Source organism: Lycorma delicatula, chromosome 1 (genome assembly GCF_047948215.1).
Source record: "Lycorma delicatula isolate Av1 chromosome 1, ASM4794821v1, whole genome shotgun sequence".
Taxonomy (NCBI): domain Eukaryota; kingdom Metazoa; phylum Arthropoda; class Insecta; order Hemiptera; family Fulgoridae; genus Lycorma; species Lycorma delicatula.
The window spans coordinates 273379148-273397288 of NC_134455.1; the positions used below are offsets into that span (position 1 = coordinate 273379148).

Below are 18141 nucleotides of genomic sequence, written 5' to 3' on the forward strand. Positions count from 1 at the left end.
TTCAGTTATAAGTTATATATATCAGTAATAAGATAGAAACTAGTTTATTTTTTAAACTGTTTTAAAATAATCTCTAAAATAACTTTATATATATATATATATATATATATATCTTATTAACGTTCAATGGACATAGTTCAACGAATTGAAGAGAAAAAATCTTAAGCAGTTATTCAATCAGCTGACTATTACAACCAACGTGTTAGATGGTTAGGGAAATTTTCAACTGGATAAACTGTCATTAGCAATAACGTGATAGGTTAAGTTAGTTTATAGCTGTCCGTGTACAGAAGTAAATGTATATTAGGTATTTTGTTTAATGTTAATCTTAATAATCTTTAAATATCTGCAGATTTACTTGATTTAAACGTAAGTAACATGTTTATTAATATTTTTGACATTGGGTTGTTATGAGTTTTTAAAAATGTGATTTTATTTTTCTAGTTATTAATGTTATTACACTCAATCGAGTCGAGTTCAGTTGGATTTAAAAAAAAAAAACATGAATTATTAGAATTACTACAGTTAAAAATAAGATTTTTTACAGAAATTGGTAATATAGAATATATTTTGGTATCCGAGATAAATTTATAGTCTACTTTTATGTGTAAATATAATGAAATTATATTCTCACACACACAAAAGTATATATAATGGAACTATCATCTATCGTACTATAGTCTCTGGTTTAGTCACACAATAATAAACGGAAAAACAGCTAGTATGAGCACTGTTATCTCTTCAACAGTCCATGCATATTGTAGATATGGATGAATTGAATTGCAGGTATAATTTATCCTGAATTAAATTCCCCCCATTAACACGTTATTGTTTTATTCACCTGTTATATTAATATGTATTGTTATACGTACTAGTGAGTGTAGTAATTGTTATTGTATGTGATGTAACTTAAAGTTATATTGTAGTTTATATCTATATGTTTTAATATTAAAGTCTAAACTTGATATGAGTTTGGATTACCAGTTTTTATTAGCTCAGGTTATTATCTATTCAAACTACAGTAGCAGTTATAAATCTGAACTTTGTCTGGAAATACTAATTTTTCCCACCTTGACTTGTACTTTGTGTGAATTAAATTAATAATTTAGAAGGAATTAAGCAGCATAAAACATTTATGTGTACTGAGTAATAACAAGACCTTAGCTACTTTACCATTATGATTAGTATCTCATTGTTTGTCCAAAATTGTGGCACCATAACTATGAGTAAGTGGTAAGATTTTTTAAAGTGCTTTAATTGTATAAAATCAAAACGTATAAGTGAGCATAATGTAACTTTAATCTATGCTGACCTAACCCAATCTATTTTAGTGTGGTTTATGACATTTATTTCTTTCATGATTTTTAGTATTATCTTGTACACAATGTAAATTAGTGTATGGAAAACAGTATCCTGTTTGTTCAAAGTTTACCATTTATACTGTTTTATATGTTATTTGTGATATTTTTCCTATTTTAAGAGGCTGCTTTATTTCTTGTTTACAGTATTTCATGTTGAGTACCGCTTTAAAAGTTTGACATTTCAATCCTTAATAAAAAATATTGCTAAGACAAATCATGATTGTAAGCAAACAAACCACATATGTAAAAATTAAACATTATAACAGTAAATGAACTAATATTAACTCCCTCATTCATTTTATGCACTCATTGGATTTTTTCCAAACAAATGAATTTTCTTGAATTGGCTGGGGGTTATGAAAAGCAAATAAAATGTAATGAGATTTCTACAGTATAGAGGATTGCTGTACAGTCCTTGAAAATGTGCTAATGAGCTCAATATGCTGTTGCAGATTACTCCTAACAGGCAGTGATAGAGCTGCAGGAATAGTATTTGCCACTCAATTTTCATGATGTAAAATTAGTAAAACTAGTTTGGAGGTTCACAACTGCCACCCAAGATAATTATTCTGTTTATCTGCTCATGTTATCAGTATGCATTAATTAAATTTTTTAGGGAAGTGTTTAACATGAATCATAACATTGGTAGACTGGGCAGATTTCTTGAAAAACATATGTAGATCAGAACTGAATAGAAATCCTGTCAGAATAGAAGGCTAAATATGACCTTTGAAATGCATGAGACTCTTTTTTCTAACTCAGAGATAATGTTAATGCAAAACTAAATATTTGAAGAGTACTAGTGAAAAACATGAATGCCTCTTGCTGTGAATAGCTTCCTCTTAACTACTGCTCATCTAACAACATATTAATTTGGTATCAGCTATAATTTAATATGAATAGAGAATTTTGCCAAGACAAGTTTACCATCTCAAAATTAATCATATGACAACCTTGTTGTCCCTGTAAGCATACGCACAGACTATTGAAAACATATAGTGTTCCTTTAAACAACACAATTGAGGCAAATGTTGAACAAACCACCAACTTTTAGGCTCGTATCTATACTAGTTTATGTGATGAAAGTAGCTATTTGGTGTAGCTAGTACTATCTATTTGGAAAAAATGCATTCATTAGAGATTTGATTACCTGCATATTTTAACTATACTACTAATGTAATTAATTTAGAAAACTGACTGTGATTTAGAATGTGCAGTTTAGTGCATGCATGTACCGATAGAATCTCAAAAAGTAAATAGCACAACTCTTATTTAATATTTATTAATTTAAAGCCTATTAGTCATATTAGTAATATATTTTTATTTATTTTATTTTTTATTGTACCAGACAATGAATAAAATACAGCCAATAAAATGAGTAATAAGTTAATCATAAGTAAAAAAAAGAACTGTTTTACTTACTATTTTTGTAAATAATAAGCAAAACACAGAGTTGGTAGAACACTGAGGCTTATTAAGTGACTTAAGATGCAAGGTTATTCCAAACTGGATGGGTTGATTGACTTTTTATGCAGCTAACAATGACCATGTCATTAAGCAACAAAGAGGCATGTGGACACAGAAAGGAAAACATCATGACCATCTTTCTTGTTTGTATTCATCTTTATGTGTAATGAACTAACAGACAAAATTTGAAAATTGATAACCCATGTAAGTATGCAACAAATAGCATATCTGTTTGATTGAGATATGTGAAATAACCTCTACTGTTCTGATTAATATGAATAGAAGTTAATCTTAAAAAATCTAGGCAGTACACTGTATGGTACTTACATATTAACGCCACCGCAGCTACATCTTTATTTAAAAACAAAGTAGTCAATCAGATTTCAGTGGAAACTGGGCAGATATAGAGTTTAACATAGATTCAAAACAGTCTCTTTATTAATTTTAATAATATTTATTTATTTTATAAATATAATTTAACCAAGCTTAACCTACGCTCGCTTTGCTCGCTAACCTTGACTAATTAACAGGAGTGTTTTGATTAATTAAATAATAAATAATTGCAATTACTGAATTTATTAAATAAATACTCAAAAAATTATGGTGTTAATTAGTCAAGGTTAGCGAGCGTAGGTTAAGTTTGGTTATATTTATAAAATAAATAAATATAAATAACCATTTATTAAAATTAATAAAGAGACTGTTCATTTTCCACCGAATCCGATTGACAACTTTGTTTTTAAATAAAGCTGTAGCTGAGGTGGCATTAATACGTAAGTATCCACTGTATTTATAACAGTGTAAAATATTACATTCCAAAAGTTTCTTATATTGAATGAGGTAGATCTGCTTTGTGACTAATATTATTAACAAATTCATTATTAAATAATTTTCCTTTTTAGAAAATTCTAATTTACTGTAAAAATTTTCCCAAGTAATTGAAACAATAACTTAAGAGATGATACTAGGCAGAGGTTTTTGAAATCTTTAACTTATAAAAATGTTCTGTGCAGACAAATTGTTTTAAGGTTTAGGATTATTGTCTTAATTAAGTCCACTTTACCAAGTTATGGATATAGTTTAATATTTTCTGCAATAGTTCAATCTTGGCAAGGCACTATAATACTGTGTACTGATTAAATTTTCAGCATTGTTTCTCAGTATTGCAGTACTTATACTGTATGTATATGTATATTACAATACTTTATACTATATATAAAATTAGTAACTTCTTTTTCTGTAGGATCATCTTATTTTCTATTTTTCAGCCGATTCTCCATTCAATGTTTGCGGTACACCAGATCGTAGTCTTTAAACTAATTGCCTTTTTTCTTGTAGACCAATCTGTTTTGCTATGTTAACTTTTTATTATATAGATTGTTTCATTTTAATCGCTACAGATTATTTTTCATAAACTACACACGATACAAAAAAATACCTGAACAAAAGTTACTCAGATTGGAGAGGAATACCCAGGAGAGAGGATTACTCAGATTGGAGAGGTGTCTTGAACTAGACCATGACCATTTTTTCAAGGTTAACACGAGTTTTTCAAATGTAATGGCCTATTTTTGACCCCACCAATGAAATAAGAATACATAAAATTTTAATGGAATATGCGGTCACACATACGACCTTGGATGTTTTTTTTTAATATCATACAGCTAACCATCAGAGATAGTGTTGTACGAGTTAGAAGTTTTTGAAGGTCATACAATATTCCCGGAATACTTATATTCTAGGCCATTTATCTCACAAACTATGGAAAAGAGCATAAAAATGACTTTACACTGTTGTATAACACTATCTCTGATGGTTAACCGTATGACGTTCAAAAAACGTCTAACGTCATATGTGTGGCTATATATTCCAATGTAAAATTATCTACTATTTTCATTGGTGGGGTCAAAAATAATTCATTCCATTTAAAAAAATTGTGTTAACCTTGCAATAAAGTCAATGTCACCACGAGGTGTTTCTATCCAATATAAGTAACTTTTGTTTAGGTAATTTTTTTGTATTGTGTGTTGTTTACAGAAAATCACCTGGAATGATTAATATTAAACACCCTGAAAAAAGGTCTAAGGTCATTCCACATATTTCAATATAAAATTTTCTGCCCTTTTCATTGGTGAGGTGAAAAATAGATCAACCATTTGAAAAAATCATGTTAATCTTGAAATAAGGTCAAGGTCAAATCCAAGGTCAGAATGAGGTGTTCCTCTCTAATATGAGTAACTTTTGTCGAGGTAATTTTATTGTATTTTGTGTAGTTTACGAGAAAATCACTTGACTAAAATGAAACACTACATACGAAATAACTTATCTAATGTGTACACATAGAAAGAACTGGAAAGTGAAATTTCATACTCCTTCCATACAGATATAGATATAATTTTTTTTCTTTTAAACATTAAATATTTAAATAAAAATAAAAATTAAGTATTTAAATTTAAAACTGTGAAATTAAAAACATTATCAGTTATTTGGAATTTAATTGTTGTGCATGATTGTAATAGTATAAAACAGAGGAAGGAACAATTGATAAAAATCAGAAATAAAGAGTGAAATTTTAGAAACATGGATATTAATTTATATTGATGTCTTAGTGACAATAATTTTCCCAAAATTCGTCTTTAGTTTTACTAAAGTAACTATGCAGGGAAAGTAGTGTTTCTTAAATTGGCAGCATCCATAACAAAATGATATGGCCAGTATTGTGTTTCTTCTCTAATTATTGCAATAACTAACCGTACTTATGAATATATTTATTATTTTTTTGCAATACTAAATGTTCGTTATTGAAAAGTGTACAGATTTCAGATTATGCATCTTGCTTCAAAAGTTGCCATGAGTTATTGATGTTTGAAAAACCATATGATAAAATAGCAGGGAAAAAACATATAATTTTGAGTTGCTCCCCTTGCTCAAGCATTTCTATGATATCATAAATGATATGCAATAGTGTGTAATAGTCTTGTGCAATAAATTAGAAAACTATTCAGCTTGTTCTGTATGGTGGAAGGAAATATTTTGTGAAAATAACATCAAAACTCGATTATCAGTGTGCTTCATAATTTGAAAATTTGGTGCGTTTATTTAAATATTCTTCTAAAATGTTGCCTGCAGATCAGAAAGAAATGTGCATGACAGTGCAAGGAGGCCTGTCATTGTTAATGATCAAGAAAGATTTACTGTACCGATATAATCACTTATGATGAGACTTGATTATTTTGTTTATGATTGGCAGACAAAACGCCAGTCATTGAAATTTGTATCATCTCTTTGAACTAAGAGATTTTTTTTTTTAACGAGGCAAAGGAAAGTTACATTAAATTTTTTTTTTCTATTTACACATTATTGGGCTTCCTACATCCATCCCTCATAGCCAATCGGTGAATAAGGAAATGTACATTCTATCCTTGATGACAAAGAATTCAATGTACATGGATACAGTCTAAAGGAAACATTTGAGTGGTTGATAACATACAATTGGATACTTTTACATTGGTGTGCCAGTTCATCAATTTATGCTAGTCAAGAAAAACGTAATACAACCAATGAAATGTTTCTGAAGTATCCATTATACTCATATGACTGGCACCAGCTAATGATTTTTTTACATGTTTGTTTGAAATTGACTCTGAAAGGAAAATAATTCAAATACAAACAGAGATCATCACCAGCACACAAAAGCAGCTGAAGGAGATTTCTAAGAATGGGCTCTAGGAATGTTTCCAAATATTTCTATCTGTTAAAAGAAGATACTTAAAAAGTAAATTTTATTATTCTCAAAACCCTTACTTCTATCTCGCATAAATAATAAATGAGTTTAAAAGAATTTTGACACTTTGTCAACAAAATACAAGATATATCTCTAAAGTAAAGACCGTTGGGAAATTTCTCTCCTTGTTGGCGAACTTGTATCGTTCGTGACCACGCTAGTAATGTACACAGTACATTGTTGTCTGTAAGTTGTTGCGTTGTAGTATCTTTGATTACGTGTGAGGTATTACGTTATAAAATGGATAGGAAAATCGATGTTGCCGCCAACTGTGAAATACGTGGAGTCATATGTTTTTTAAACCATCAAAACGTTACTGGCTGAAATTCATAGTTAGTTGGATGCTGTGTACGGTGATAATGTAATGAATGAAAGAAACGTCCGAAATTGATGTGAAAGGTTTAGAAATAACTGAATGAATGTACATGAAGAACGTTCCGGGAAGCCCTCGATAATCAAGGAGGACTTGTTGAAACGCGTCGATAATGAAATCAGAAAACGTCGCTCAACGATTTCCGACCTGGCCCTTCTTTTTCCTGATGTTTCAAGAACTGTTATTGGTTGCATTGTTCATGACCATTTAGGCTTCAGAAAGGTTTGTGCACGTTGGGTGCCACACGTCTTAACGGAACGTCACAAAAAATCCGAATGGGATCTGCTTTGGAATTTTTGATGCGCTACAGAAAAATATGATGAGTTCCTTAATTCAATTGTTACCGGCGATGAAACATGAATTTCGTATTACACGCCAGAGAGAAACATGCAGTCAAGTGAATGGCGTCATCCTCAATCATCAACCAAACCAAAAAAGGTCAAGCCACAGTCATTTGGATGCAAACTGATGGCCACAGTCTTTTGGGATCGGTTTGGCAGACTGCTGATTGATATAATGCCACGTGGAACGACTATAAATGCAGAAGGCTAATGCGAAACTGTACGTAAGTTACGGCGCGCCATTCAAAATCGACGACGTGGGCAGCTGACCGACTGCGTCGTCGTGCTGCAAGACAATGCACGTCCGCAAGTTGCGGGTTCGACACGTGATTTACTTAGAACATTTTGTTGGAAAATTTACTATCACCCATCATGTAGTCCTGACTTAACTCCTTCTGATTACCATTTGTTTGGGAAATGGAAGGAATTTTTGGTTGGTAAGGTATTCGCGGGTAACGATGAACTTAACAATGCTGTTAATCAGTGGCTAAATGGACTGGCGGCAGAAGAATACGACGAGGATATATTGAAGCTGGTGTATCGCTACGATAATTATTTTAATTCATGTGACAATTACATAGAGAAGGTATGTAGTTTAAAAGAAATAAAAAATATAAGTTTTCCGAATAAACACTATATTTCTTGTACCTTTTACAATGAAAAACGGTCTTTAATTTAGAGATAACCTCTTGTAATTACGTAAAAATTATTACAAATTTCATATAATTAAAAATATTTGTTCTGTTTTATTAAATAGTAGATAATAAATCTAATGCTATATATACAAAACCAATATCCATTTTGACCTTCCCTGAATCCATTTTAATTCATTTCGGTGTGACATCTGTACATTCGTATCTCGCATAACTCAAAAACGATTAGCCTTAGGATGTTGAAATTTTGGATTTAGGACTGTTGTAACATCTAGTTGTGCAGCTCCCCTTTTGAATGCAGTTGACTGAACCAAAAGTTGTCCAAAAAAGCCCAAAATCCCCTGTTAAACAATGGTTTATTTTGGACTTTTTTTAACTGTAGTAATAAGCCCTCATTGAGAGCTTTTCAAGATATATCATAAGTGGTACTTATTTTCATTTGTTCCAGAGTTATAGCCAAGTAAAATTTTAATTAATGAAATATTTGGATCTTACAAGGGAAAGACACATCGATTCGAATCTACTTTTTTTTTATTTATTTTTGTACCTTTTTTTTAAATATATTACTTTATTAATAATTATTCCTCCTCTATGAATCATGAGACCTTGCCGTTGATGAGGGGGCTTGAGTGCTCAGGGATACAGAGTAGCTGGACCGAAGGTGCAACCATATCGGAGAGGTATCTGTTGAGAGCCAGACTAAGGAATGATTCCTGAAAGAGGGCAGCAGCTCTTTCAGTAGTTGTTAGGGGCGTGAGTCAGGACGACTTAAACGGCCGTATCAACATCACTCAGTCCTCTGAGTACTGCGCAGCTGAAAGCAATGGAAAACTACAGCTGCTTTTTTTTCAAAGAAAATGTGACTCTCTGCATTTTCACATAGCAATAATGGAGGCGCCGTCCTTGGTAAAATATTCCGGAGGTAAAATAGTCCCCCGTTCGGATCTCCGGGTGGGGACTACTAAGGAAGGGGTCACCAGAAAATTAAAAAATAACATTCTACGAGTCGGAGCGTGGAATGTTAGAAGCTTGAAAAAGGTTGGTAGGCTAGAAAATTTAAAAAGGGAAATGGGTAGGACAAATGTGGATATAGTAGGAATTAGTGAGGTTCGGTGGGAAGAGGAAGGCGACTTTTGGTCAGGTGATTTTAGAGTAATTAACTCAGCGTCAAATAATGGGCAGGCAGGAGTAGGTTTCGTAATGAACAAGAAGATAGGGAGGAGAGTGGAGTATTTCAAAACGCATAGCGATAGAATCATTGTAATAAGGATAAAATCAAAACCTAAACCGACAACGATTGTTAACGTCTATATGCCTACAAGCGCCCATGATGATAATGAGGTAGAGTGTGTATACGAAGAGATTGATGAAGCAATTAAACACGTAAAAGGAGATGAAAATTTAATAATAGTTGGAGATTGGAATGCAAGCATTGGAAAAGGCAAGGAAGGAAATATAGTGGGTGAATACGGGCTGGGCAAAAGGAATGAAAGAGGGGACCGACTTATAGAATTTTGCACGAAGTATAATTTAGTAATTGCCAACACCCATTTTAAAAATCATAATAGAAGAATATACACTTGGAAAAAGCCAGGCGATACTGCAAGGTATCAGATAGATTATATCATGGTTAAGCAAAGATTTAGAAATCAACTCGTTGACTGCAAAACTTACCCTGGAGCAGACATTGATAGCGACCATAATTTGGTGATAATGAAATGTAGATTGGGGTTTAAAAACCTGAAGAAAAGGTGTCAGATGACTCGGTGGAATTTAGAGAAGCTTGAGGAAGAGAAGGTAAAGAAGATTTTTGAGGAGGACATCGCAAGAGGTCTGAGTAAAAAAGATAAGGTAGAAAATGTAGAAGAAGAATGGGAGAATGTTAAAAAGGAAATTCTTAAATCAGCAGAAGCAAACTTAGGCGGAGTAAAGAGAACCGGTAGAAAACCTTGGGTTTCAGACGATATATTGCAGTTGATGGATGAACGTAGAAAATATAAGAATGCTAGTGATGAAGAAAGTAAAAGGAACTATCGGAAATTAAGAAATGCTATAAACAGGAAGTGCAAACTGGTGAAAGAAGAGTGGATTAAAGAAAAGTGTTCAGAAGTGGGAAGAGAAATGAACATTGGTAAAATAGACGGAGCATACAGGAAAATTAAGGAAAATTTTGGGGTACATAAATTAAAATCTAATAATGTGTTAAACAAAGATGGTACACCAATATATAATACGAAAAAGGTAAAGTCGATAGATGGGTGGAATATATTGAAGAGTTATACGGAGGAAATGAATTAGAAAATGGTGTTATAGAGGAAGAAGAGGAAGTTGAGGAGGATGAAATGGGAGAAACAATACTGAGATCTGAATTTAAGAGAGCATTAAAAGATTTAAATGGCAGAAAGGCTCCTGGAATAGACGGAATACCTGTAGAATTACTGTGCAGTGCAGGTGAGGAAGCGATTGATAGATTATACAAACTGGTGTGTAATATTTATGAAAATGGGGAATTTCCATCAGACTTCAATAAAAGTGTTATAGTTATGATACCAAAGAAAGCAGGGGCAGATAAATGTGAAGAATACAGAACAATTAGTTTAACTAGTCATCCATCAAAAATCTTAACTAGAATTTTATACAGAAGAATTGAGAGGAGAGTGGAAGAAGTGTTAGGAGAAGACCAATTTGGTTTCAGGAAAAGTATAGGGACAAGGGAAGCAATTTTAGGCCTCAGATTAATAGTAGAAGGAAGATTAAAGAAAAACAAACCAACATACTTGGCGTTTATAGACCTAGAAAAGGCTTTCGATAACGTAGACTGGAATAAAATGTTCAGCATTTTAAAAAAATTAGGGTTCAAATACAGAGATAGAAGAACAATTGCTAACATTTACAGGAACCAAACAGCAACAATAACAATTGAAGAACATAAGAAAGAAGCTGTAATAAGAAAGGGAGTCCGACAAGGATGTTCCCTATCTCCGTTACTTTCTAATCTTTACATGGAACTAGCAGTTAATGATGTTAAAGAACAATTTAGATTCGGAGTAACAGTACAAGGTGAAAAGATAAAGATGCTACGATTTGCTGATGATATAGTAATTCTAGCCGAGAGTAAAAAGGATTTAGAAGAAACAATGAACGGCATAGATGAAGTCCTACGCAAGAACTATCGCATGAAAATAAACAAGAACAAAACAAAAGTAATGAAATGTAGTAGAAATAACAAAGATGGACCGCTGAATGTGAAAATAGGAGGAGAAAAGATTATGGAGGTAGAAGAATTTTGTTATTTGGGAAGTAAAATTACTAAAGATGGACGAAGCAGAAGCGATATAAAATGCCGAATAGCACAAGCGAAACGAGCCTTCAGTAAGAAATATAATTTGTTTACATCAAAAATTAATTTAAATGTCAGGAAAAGATTTTTGAAAGTGTATGTTTGGAGTGTCGCTTTATATGGAAGTGAAACTTGGACAATCGGAGTATCTGAGAAGAAAAGATTAGAAGCTTTTGAAATGTGGTGCTATAGGAGAATGTTAAAAATCAGATGGGTGGATAAAGTGACAAATGAAGAGGTATTGCGGCAAATAGATGAAGAAAGAAGCATTTGGAAAAATATAGTTAAAAGAAGAGACAGACTTATAGGCCACATACTAAGGCATCCTGGAATAGTCGCTTTAATATTGGAAGGACAGGTAGAAGGGAAAAATTGTGTAGGCAGGCCACGTTTGGAGTATGTAAAACAAATTGTTGGGGATGTAGGATGTAGAGGGTATACTGAAATGAAACGACTAGCACTAGATAGGGAATCTTGGAGAGCTGCATCAAACCAGTCAAATGACTGAAGACAAAAAAAAACAAAAAAAAAACTTTTTTTTTTAAATATATTACTTTATTAATAATTATTAACCCGTGATTGTAAAAATAACTTAAGAATAAATAATTCAATAATAATTTTAAAAAAATCATAAGTTATTAGTGAAATAAAATTTTATGTACTTTTAAAAATGTGTATATATAATTTAACAGGCATTATTACATATGAGTATATGTAATAGATTTGGTGAAACATCTGATTATTTTATTTAATATTAATTAAAAATATAATTTAGAATTTAATTATTTTTGCATTTTCTACTGTAATCTTATTTAATTATTCTGGAATTTTTGTTTAATTTTATCTGCATTAAAGTTAACTGCCGAGTGACTGAAAAAATATACACTCACAAGAACAACATACACACTGAGGCACACATGCCCGATCTTTAATAAATTGCAAAAAATTCTTTTCTTTTAGTTCATTACTCCTCTGATATTGTCGGACAATATTCTCCGTAACTAGGAGTTGATTATCATTTTGTTTGTTTTTTTGTTGCCAATCATTTAATCGTTCTTTGGTTTAATAAAATTCTTCTGATCTTAATTTGTGTACACATTCTCTGGTTTTCAAATTTTCTCTCTTTATATTCATCATCCTCTCTTAATCTTTTTATTCTTTTCTTGGTCTTAATGCTTTCGTTAAACCAACGTATATTGCAAAAAGTTATCCAAAAAATTCAGTTTTAAAAAAGGAGCTAGAAAAAAATTGAAGGAAAACTAATGAAGCAAAGTAATTTGAACTATAAAATGTTAAAAATGATTCTAAGCTGCCTTACATAATGGTACTGTACGCCATAACAAGGCTGATTTACCATATTGCCGTGAAAAGTGATATGAGAGATATAAAAGAAATTTATTTGGTTGTAAAAACAAAACACATTACACATGACTGTTTTGCATAATTTTCTTTTCCAAATTATAAAATTTGAATCACATTAAATTAAGTAATAAAAGTTTTGAAATTACAATTATAAAACTAAATACAGAAAAATGTAAAAAAAAGAAAAAATTTCACTTTACCAGTAATTTGGGAGCATAAGATCACCAAATAGAAAATAATGTTTTTAATCATTCAGTGAGTAATAAAATCATATTAGTTCAGCCTCCACTGGTTTTTACTTCACTAAAATTCACACACATAAAATAGCTGAATTTTTCCTATAATTTGTATTTTTTATTTATATTCATTGATAGAAAACATGTTGGCACAATTTTTGATTATTTAAAATGCCACTAAGTAGCATTTTGTAAGTTTTTCAAAAAATCTATGAAATTTTAAATAAATGTATAAAAATGACAATGTAATATAAAATAGGAAAGATTTTACTCAAAAACAATCTTTATTGTTTTTTCAAATGTGAAGTTTTTGAATTAAATGCAGCAGAAGGTAAGATGTTTACATTAAAAATGGGTGAAATAGGAAATAACAAAATTCAGATTTTTATGGGTACTTTTGCATTTTAATGTAACATCATTCATAAATATTATGTAACAGAAATAAAATTAAAAAACTGTTTATAAAGAAGGAAAGTTTTGACTTTCAGTCCCCTTTTATTTACCTTTTTGTGTTTTCATTTTTAATTTGAAGAAAAATAAAATTACCAACTAAGGCAATTTTGATGAATTCTATATTGTTCAAAGAGTTGAACTTTTTATGCAATTGTCCAATGGTAAAATATCAATACATTTGTTAAATTATAAAATATCAATGGGTACTTTATAGAATGAACATTAAACATACATCTAACTTTTTTGTCAGTTAGTGACATTTTCACGGTACCTTAAATTAAACTTTGGAACAATACATAGTATTTCTTGTTTTGTTTGTTTTCTCCAACCAGTTTTCCAGCTACGTCTGGGTGTGTGTGTGTGTATGTGCATGTGTGGGCAAATGCAATTACCGCTACTGGCTTGCCAGGCCTGATTTAGCTGCAGTTGTAGTGCAATGTAAGTGTAAATGTATCAGTAAACATGTAATCCAGAACACACTCATGTCACACCTGAGACATGGTTAATTGAAACCCAACCATCAAAGAACACCGGTATCCACAGTCTAGCATTCAAATTCATATAAAACAAACTGCCTTTACAAGGACTCAATCCTTAGAACTCTTGACTTAAAAAGTCAACTGATTTTGTGATAACAAATTTAACCACTGAATATCCTGATGGGTTACTATTTCCTTTTTAATGAGTAAATGATGAACTCATACACAGAGATCATTATGTTATTATGTCTGAAAGATTTAAAACGTCTGTTGTGGATGTATTTATGCTAAATCAAAAGGGATCCATAAGCCTAACAAAAAAAATTTTAAGATATTTTTTAATAAAAATAACATTAAAGAAAATATGACACATAGCCATATTGAAAGCCAAACATTCTCTCATTGTGGCAATATTACTTTTATTTTTATTGACAAATATTTAAAGACTTTGTTATATTAAACTACAAAAATATCCATAAAGATTTAATTTTATGTTTTCTGTCATCCATATTAATATTCTTTATGAAAATGATCAGCCTGCACTCACATTTCTTACCATTTTGTGTAAATGTTCTGTTATTTTTTTCTTATTTATTTTTAAAGATATTAGTGAAAAGTAAAATCTACTTTGTCACCATTTTATTAACAATGGAAATTGTGAACTTTTTTCTGTTCTAAACAAAATATTATGATCTCTACTGAAAAAATGTATTATTTATCACGTATGATATTTATTTATCATATTACTTTCCTGGCTGTATAATTCTACTGTACAGCTCTATACAGTCTACTATATAAGGAAAGTATGATGATCAGGTTAAATTTTGCTGTTAGGATATTTTGGAGGTTTTGACATTTCATAACCTCCTGTAAAAAAAAATACACAATTTCACCATTGGAAAATTCCAGAACAATATAAGTGTTCTGGATGTTAATATAACATGTAAGTGGAAGAGGAGAAGTAAAACAAAAAATTTGACCCTTTTTTTCACTTCTGGAGCCAAATTCACATTCTTGATCTTGTACTTGGGATCATTCATGTACAGATGATTCCATTATATTGTATTTCACTTTGGTTTTATGTTTGAGCTGTTTCATTCAGGAGTGAAGGATAATCCTAATTTTTTATTTATTTCATCAGTTATTCTTTAGCTTGGTATTTTCAGACTGAGTTAACCAATTTTGTACAATGGCCATATAAGAAAAAAAATTGTACACAAATTGTTACATCGACTGGGATATTAGTAAAAAATGTGATTTATCTCATATGATCATACAAGAATTTGAAAAAGTATTGTGAATCAATCAAAACCCGAATCTGGATGAAAGAGTAAATTATCGTCTTTAATTAAATGAACACTACCTCACTTATTAATAACAAATGAAGTTTCATCAGCTATAAAAATTGATAAAATATTAGAAAAAAAAACAAAGGGAGCAATCTGCTAGTGGATTGTAAGAATAAGAGTTAATGCTTTACCATCCAGATTATAAATCAAGAAGTACATTTTGATATTTTAATATAAAAATTATTATATACAGTTAATGTGGCATTGAAGAAAACCAAACTCACTCTTCAACAGAGGATGAAGACCCACAACATACATAGTGAAACATAACAAGATAGTGAAATCAGTCATGAATTGTTTGTGATCAGGAAGGAATTTAGTATTATAGATTTTTAGCAAGACTAGTGGCAGCCAAAACCCAAATGTTAATCCCACAGAAAATTTCTGGTTCCATTATTAATTTGTGGTGCCGTAAAAAGCTACTGCTTATGTGAAACCACCAACATTTATAGCATTCTCTGTTTGAAAATCATCTAGCAATAGAATTTCATAAGCAAGAATGCATAATGAAATTAGTCTAAAGAATTCCAAAGTGAATCTACAAAGTTTCTAAGCTAAAAGCTTATTTCCTCCTAAGTAGTCTTCATCCTTAGCAGGCAACTAGTATTGATACTGAAATATCTATTTCCTTTTAATATTAATAAATTTTAAAAGAAATATTTATTTCCTATTAATGTACTGCATATGGTAAAAGGAATTCTGGTTGGATGCTTGCAGAGAAAACTTTTGCTTGCTATTAAATAAATTGTAACTAAAACTGTTTTTGTTGAGCAGAAAATGAAAGTGGATCCCCTTCTTGCTTCTGACAGCAAGAAAATACAATTGTTAACCGTCTTATATATTTAAATATGGAAATTTATTCTAATAGTTTTTTCTTCTCACTTGTTCTGTTTCTTTCCCCCATGTTTAATCACTTCAGGAGAAAAATTTTTTTAGTAAATTTGCCAAATTTGTTTAATGTAATTCATGTATGTGTAATTAGACTAGCCAAGCCTTTCATTTATTAATCATTTTAGTTTTCTATTTTAAGATTCTGTTATAAGTTTGTTGCAGTAACACAAAAGTCACAAAAACTAAATCAAATTTAATTATTGGTCATAAAAATTAGATCATTTTCTAAATTGTGATATAATGAGCTGTAAATTGCCAAATTATAATAATTTGCTCAGGATAAGCAACAACAAATGTGGCTGAAGTTTCACAGTGAGTCATATATGTAGTTGTAAATGTCCATAAAGTCATAAAATGTATATATTTTAAATAATAAAAAAGATAATTTAAAATATTAGTTTAATAATAGCTTAGTTTTAATATGAAACATGAACCTAAAGTACACTAACACATCTTTGGCAGTTAACCAAAAAATATCATGATCCCAAATATTTTGGTGGAAAAAGATTTTATAGAAAAGTAATTTGATATTCTCTTTAATAAGTTAGATGAAAATTTGTATCATGTACTTATTAATTATTATTTATTTCTTATTTTAATATACAAAGTACCATAATTACACTTAATTTAAAAAACACACTTAATTTAAAGTACACTTAATTTAAAAAAAAAAAAACATTATTTATAAATAATATAGTTTATTGATTATTTTCTAAATGTTGTGAGTTGTTAGTTTCATGAGCTATTCATAAATAAAAATTGGAATAAGCTGCTTATTTACTCTGCATTTTGGATTGAATAAATATTGTAACAACACTGATCATATCATATATTAGATACAATTACATTACTTTCAGAGATGATTTTTTTCCTTACTGAAGTTTAAATGCCTTGTTTCATTTTTCATCTAGGTTTTCTGTGAAAGCTTTTCCAGCATGGCTAACAACAATTCCTACAGTAATGATCGACCACCTGTTGGTGTTGCAGTTGGTACTGCTGCTTCGGATCTGGAGTATGCTACTGATCCAGCTTCGGGAAGTTTTTTCCAAAAACTACAGGATTATAAAAAGTAACACACTATTTGTTTCTTATGAATTATTATTATTGTCATTATCATCCTAATGAATTTTTTTTACTTGCTTATACTGTATTACATTATTGTTTATCGTATTGTATTTTGATGTTTTTTAATATACTGAAAATTTGCTGACTTGATCATTAGTAATTCAAATTTTACATTAATTGCAGAGTAAAAATTTAAGTTTTATAAAAGTTATTGCCATTTTTGTAAAAAAATATTCTTCATGACTGGGTTTTATGATTTTTTTTTAATCTCAAGAACCTTATATCTATGAATAAAAGTTAAGTCAAAACTACTGCCATTACTATAGAATAAAACAAAAAACAATGGTTACCACATTCACTGATTAATTAGTTTCTGCACTGCACAGTTGATTACAAGTTTTTTATACTTTTTGATTCAGTTATAAATTGATAGCAATGAAATGAAATTGTCTTGTATATTAGAACATTACTGCCTAAAGTCACTTCCAAAAACAAAATGCCATTCTCAAATTACTTACTAGTGCTTACTAGTGTAAAGTGTTTCCTGTTATCTATCAAAAATATAGTTCAGTGCTGGAACTGACTGTATTGTTACCATTATTTCTTTCAGAGAAAACCATTCTGACTGATGTCGCTTCTGTTACAGAGATTTTCATACCACATCCAAAAAAAAAGACAACTAGATATGCAAGTCAACAAACTAATGTATTCTTTTCTGTTATGAAATAATGGATTAATTATATATATATATATATATATATATATATATAAATATTGGTTTTGCTCATTTTGTGAAGAACACAAAAAAAAGCTGACAACACAGTTGTTTCTAATGCGCATGGCTTACAAACAGATACACACACAACTTACTTAAAAATATTTATCATTTTATTTAATTATAATATTTTTTTTCGTTTATTTGATTTAATGATTTTAACTAAAGCACACACACACACATACTCTATTTAATTCGCGTGAGTATGGCAG

General features: G+C 30.3%; 1 protein-coding gene across 2 annotated transcripts in view; it reads left to right on the top strand.

The window, feature by feature from the left end:
• The first annotated feature begins 219 nt into the window (after window positions 1–219).
• Window positions 220–18141, top strand: part of rb (adaptor related protein complex 3 subunit ruby) — a 179014-nt gene continuing 161092 nt past the window's right edge. For both annotated transcript variants that reach the window (XR_012758107.1, XM_075377954.1), the window contains exons 1-2: window positions 220–369; window positions 17001–17158. Coding sequence is in view for 1 of the 2 variants with exons in the window: in XM_075377954.1 (XP_075234069.1) it covers window positions 17025–17158 (134 nt within the window). In the remaining variant the exon portion in view is untranslated. The remainder of the gene's footprint in view (window positions 370–17000; window positions 17159–18141) is intronic.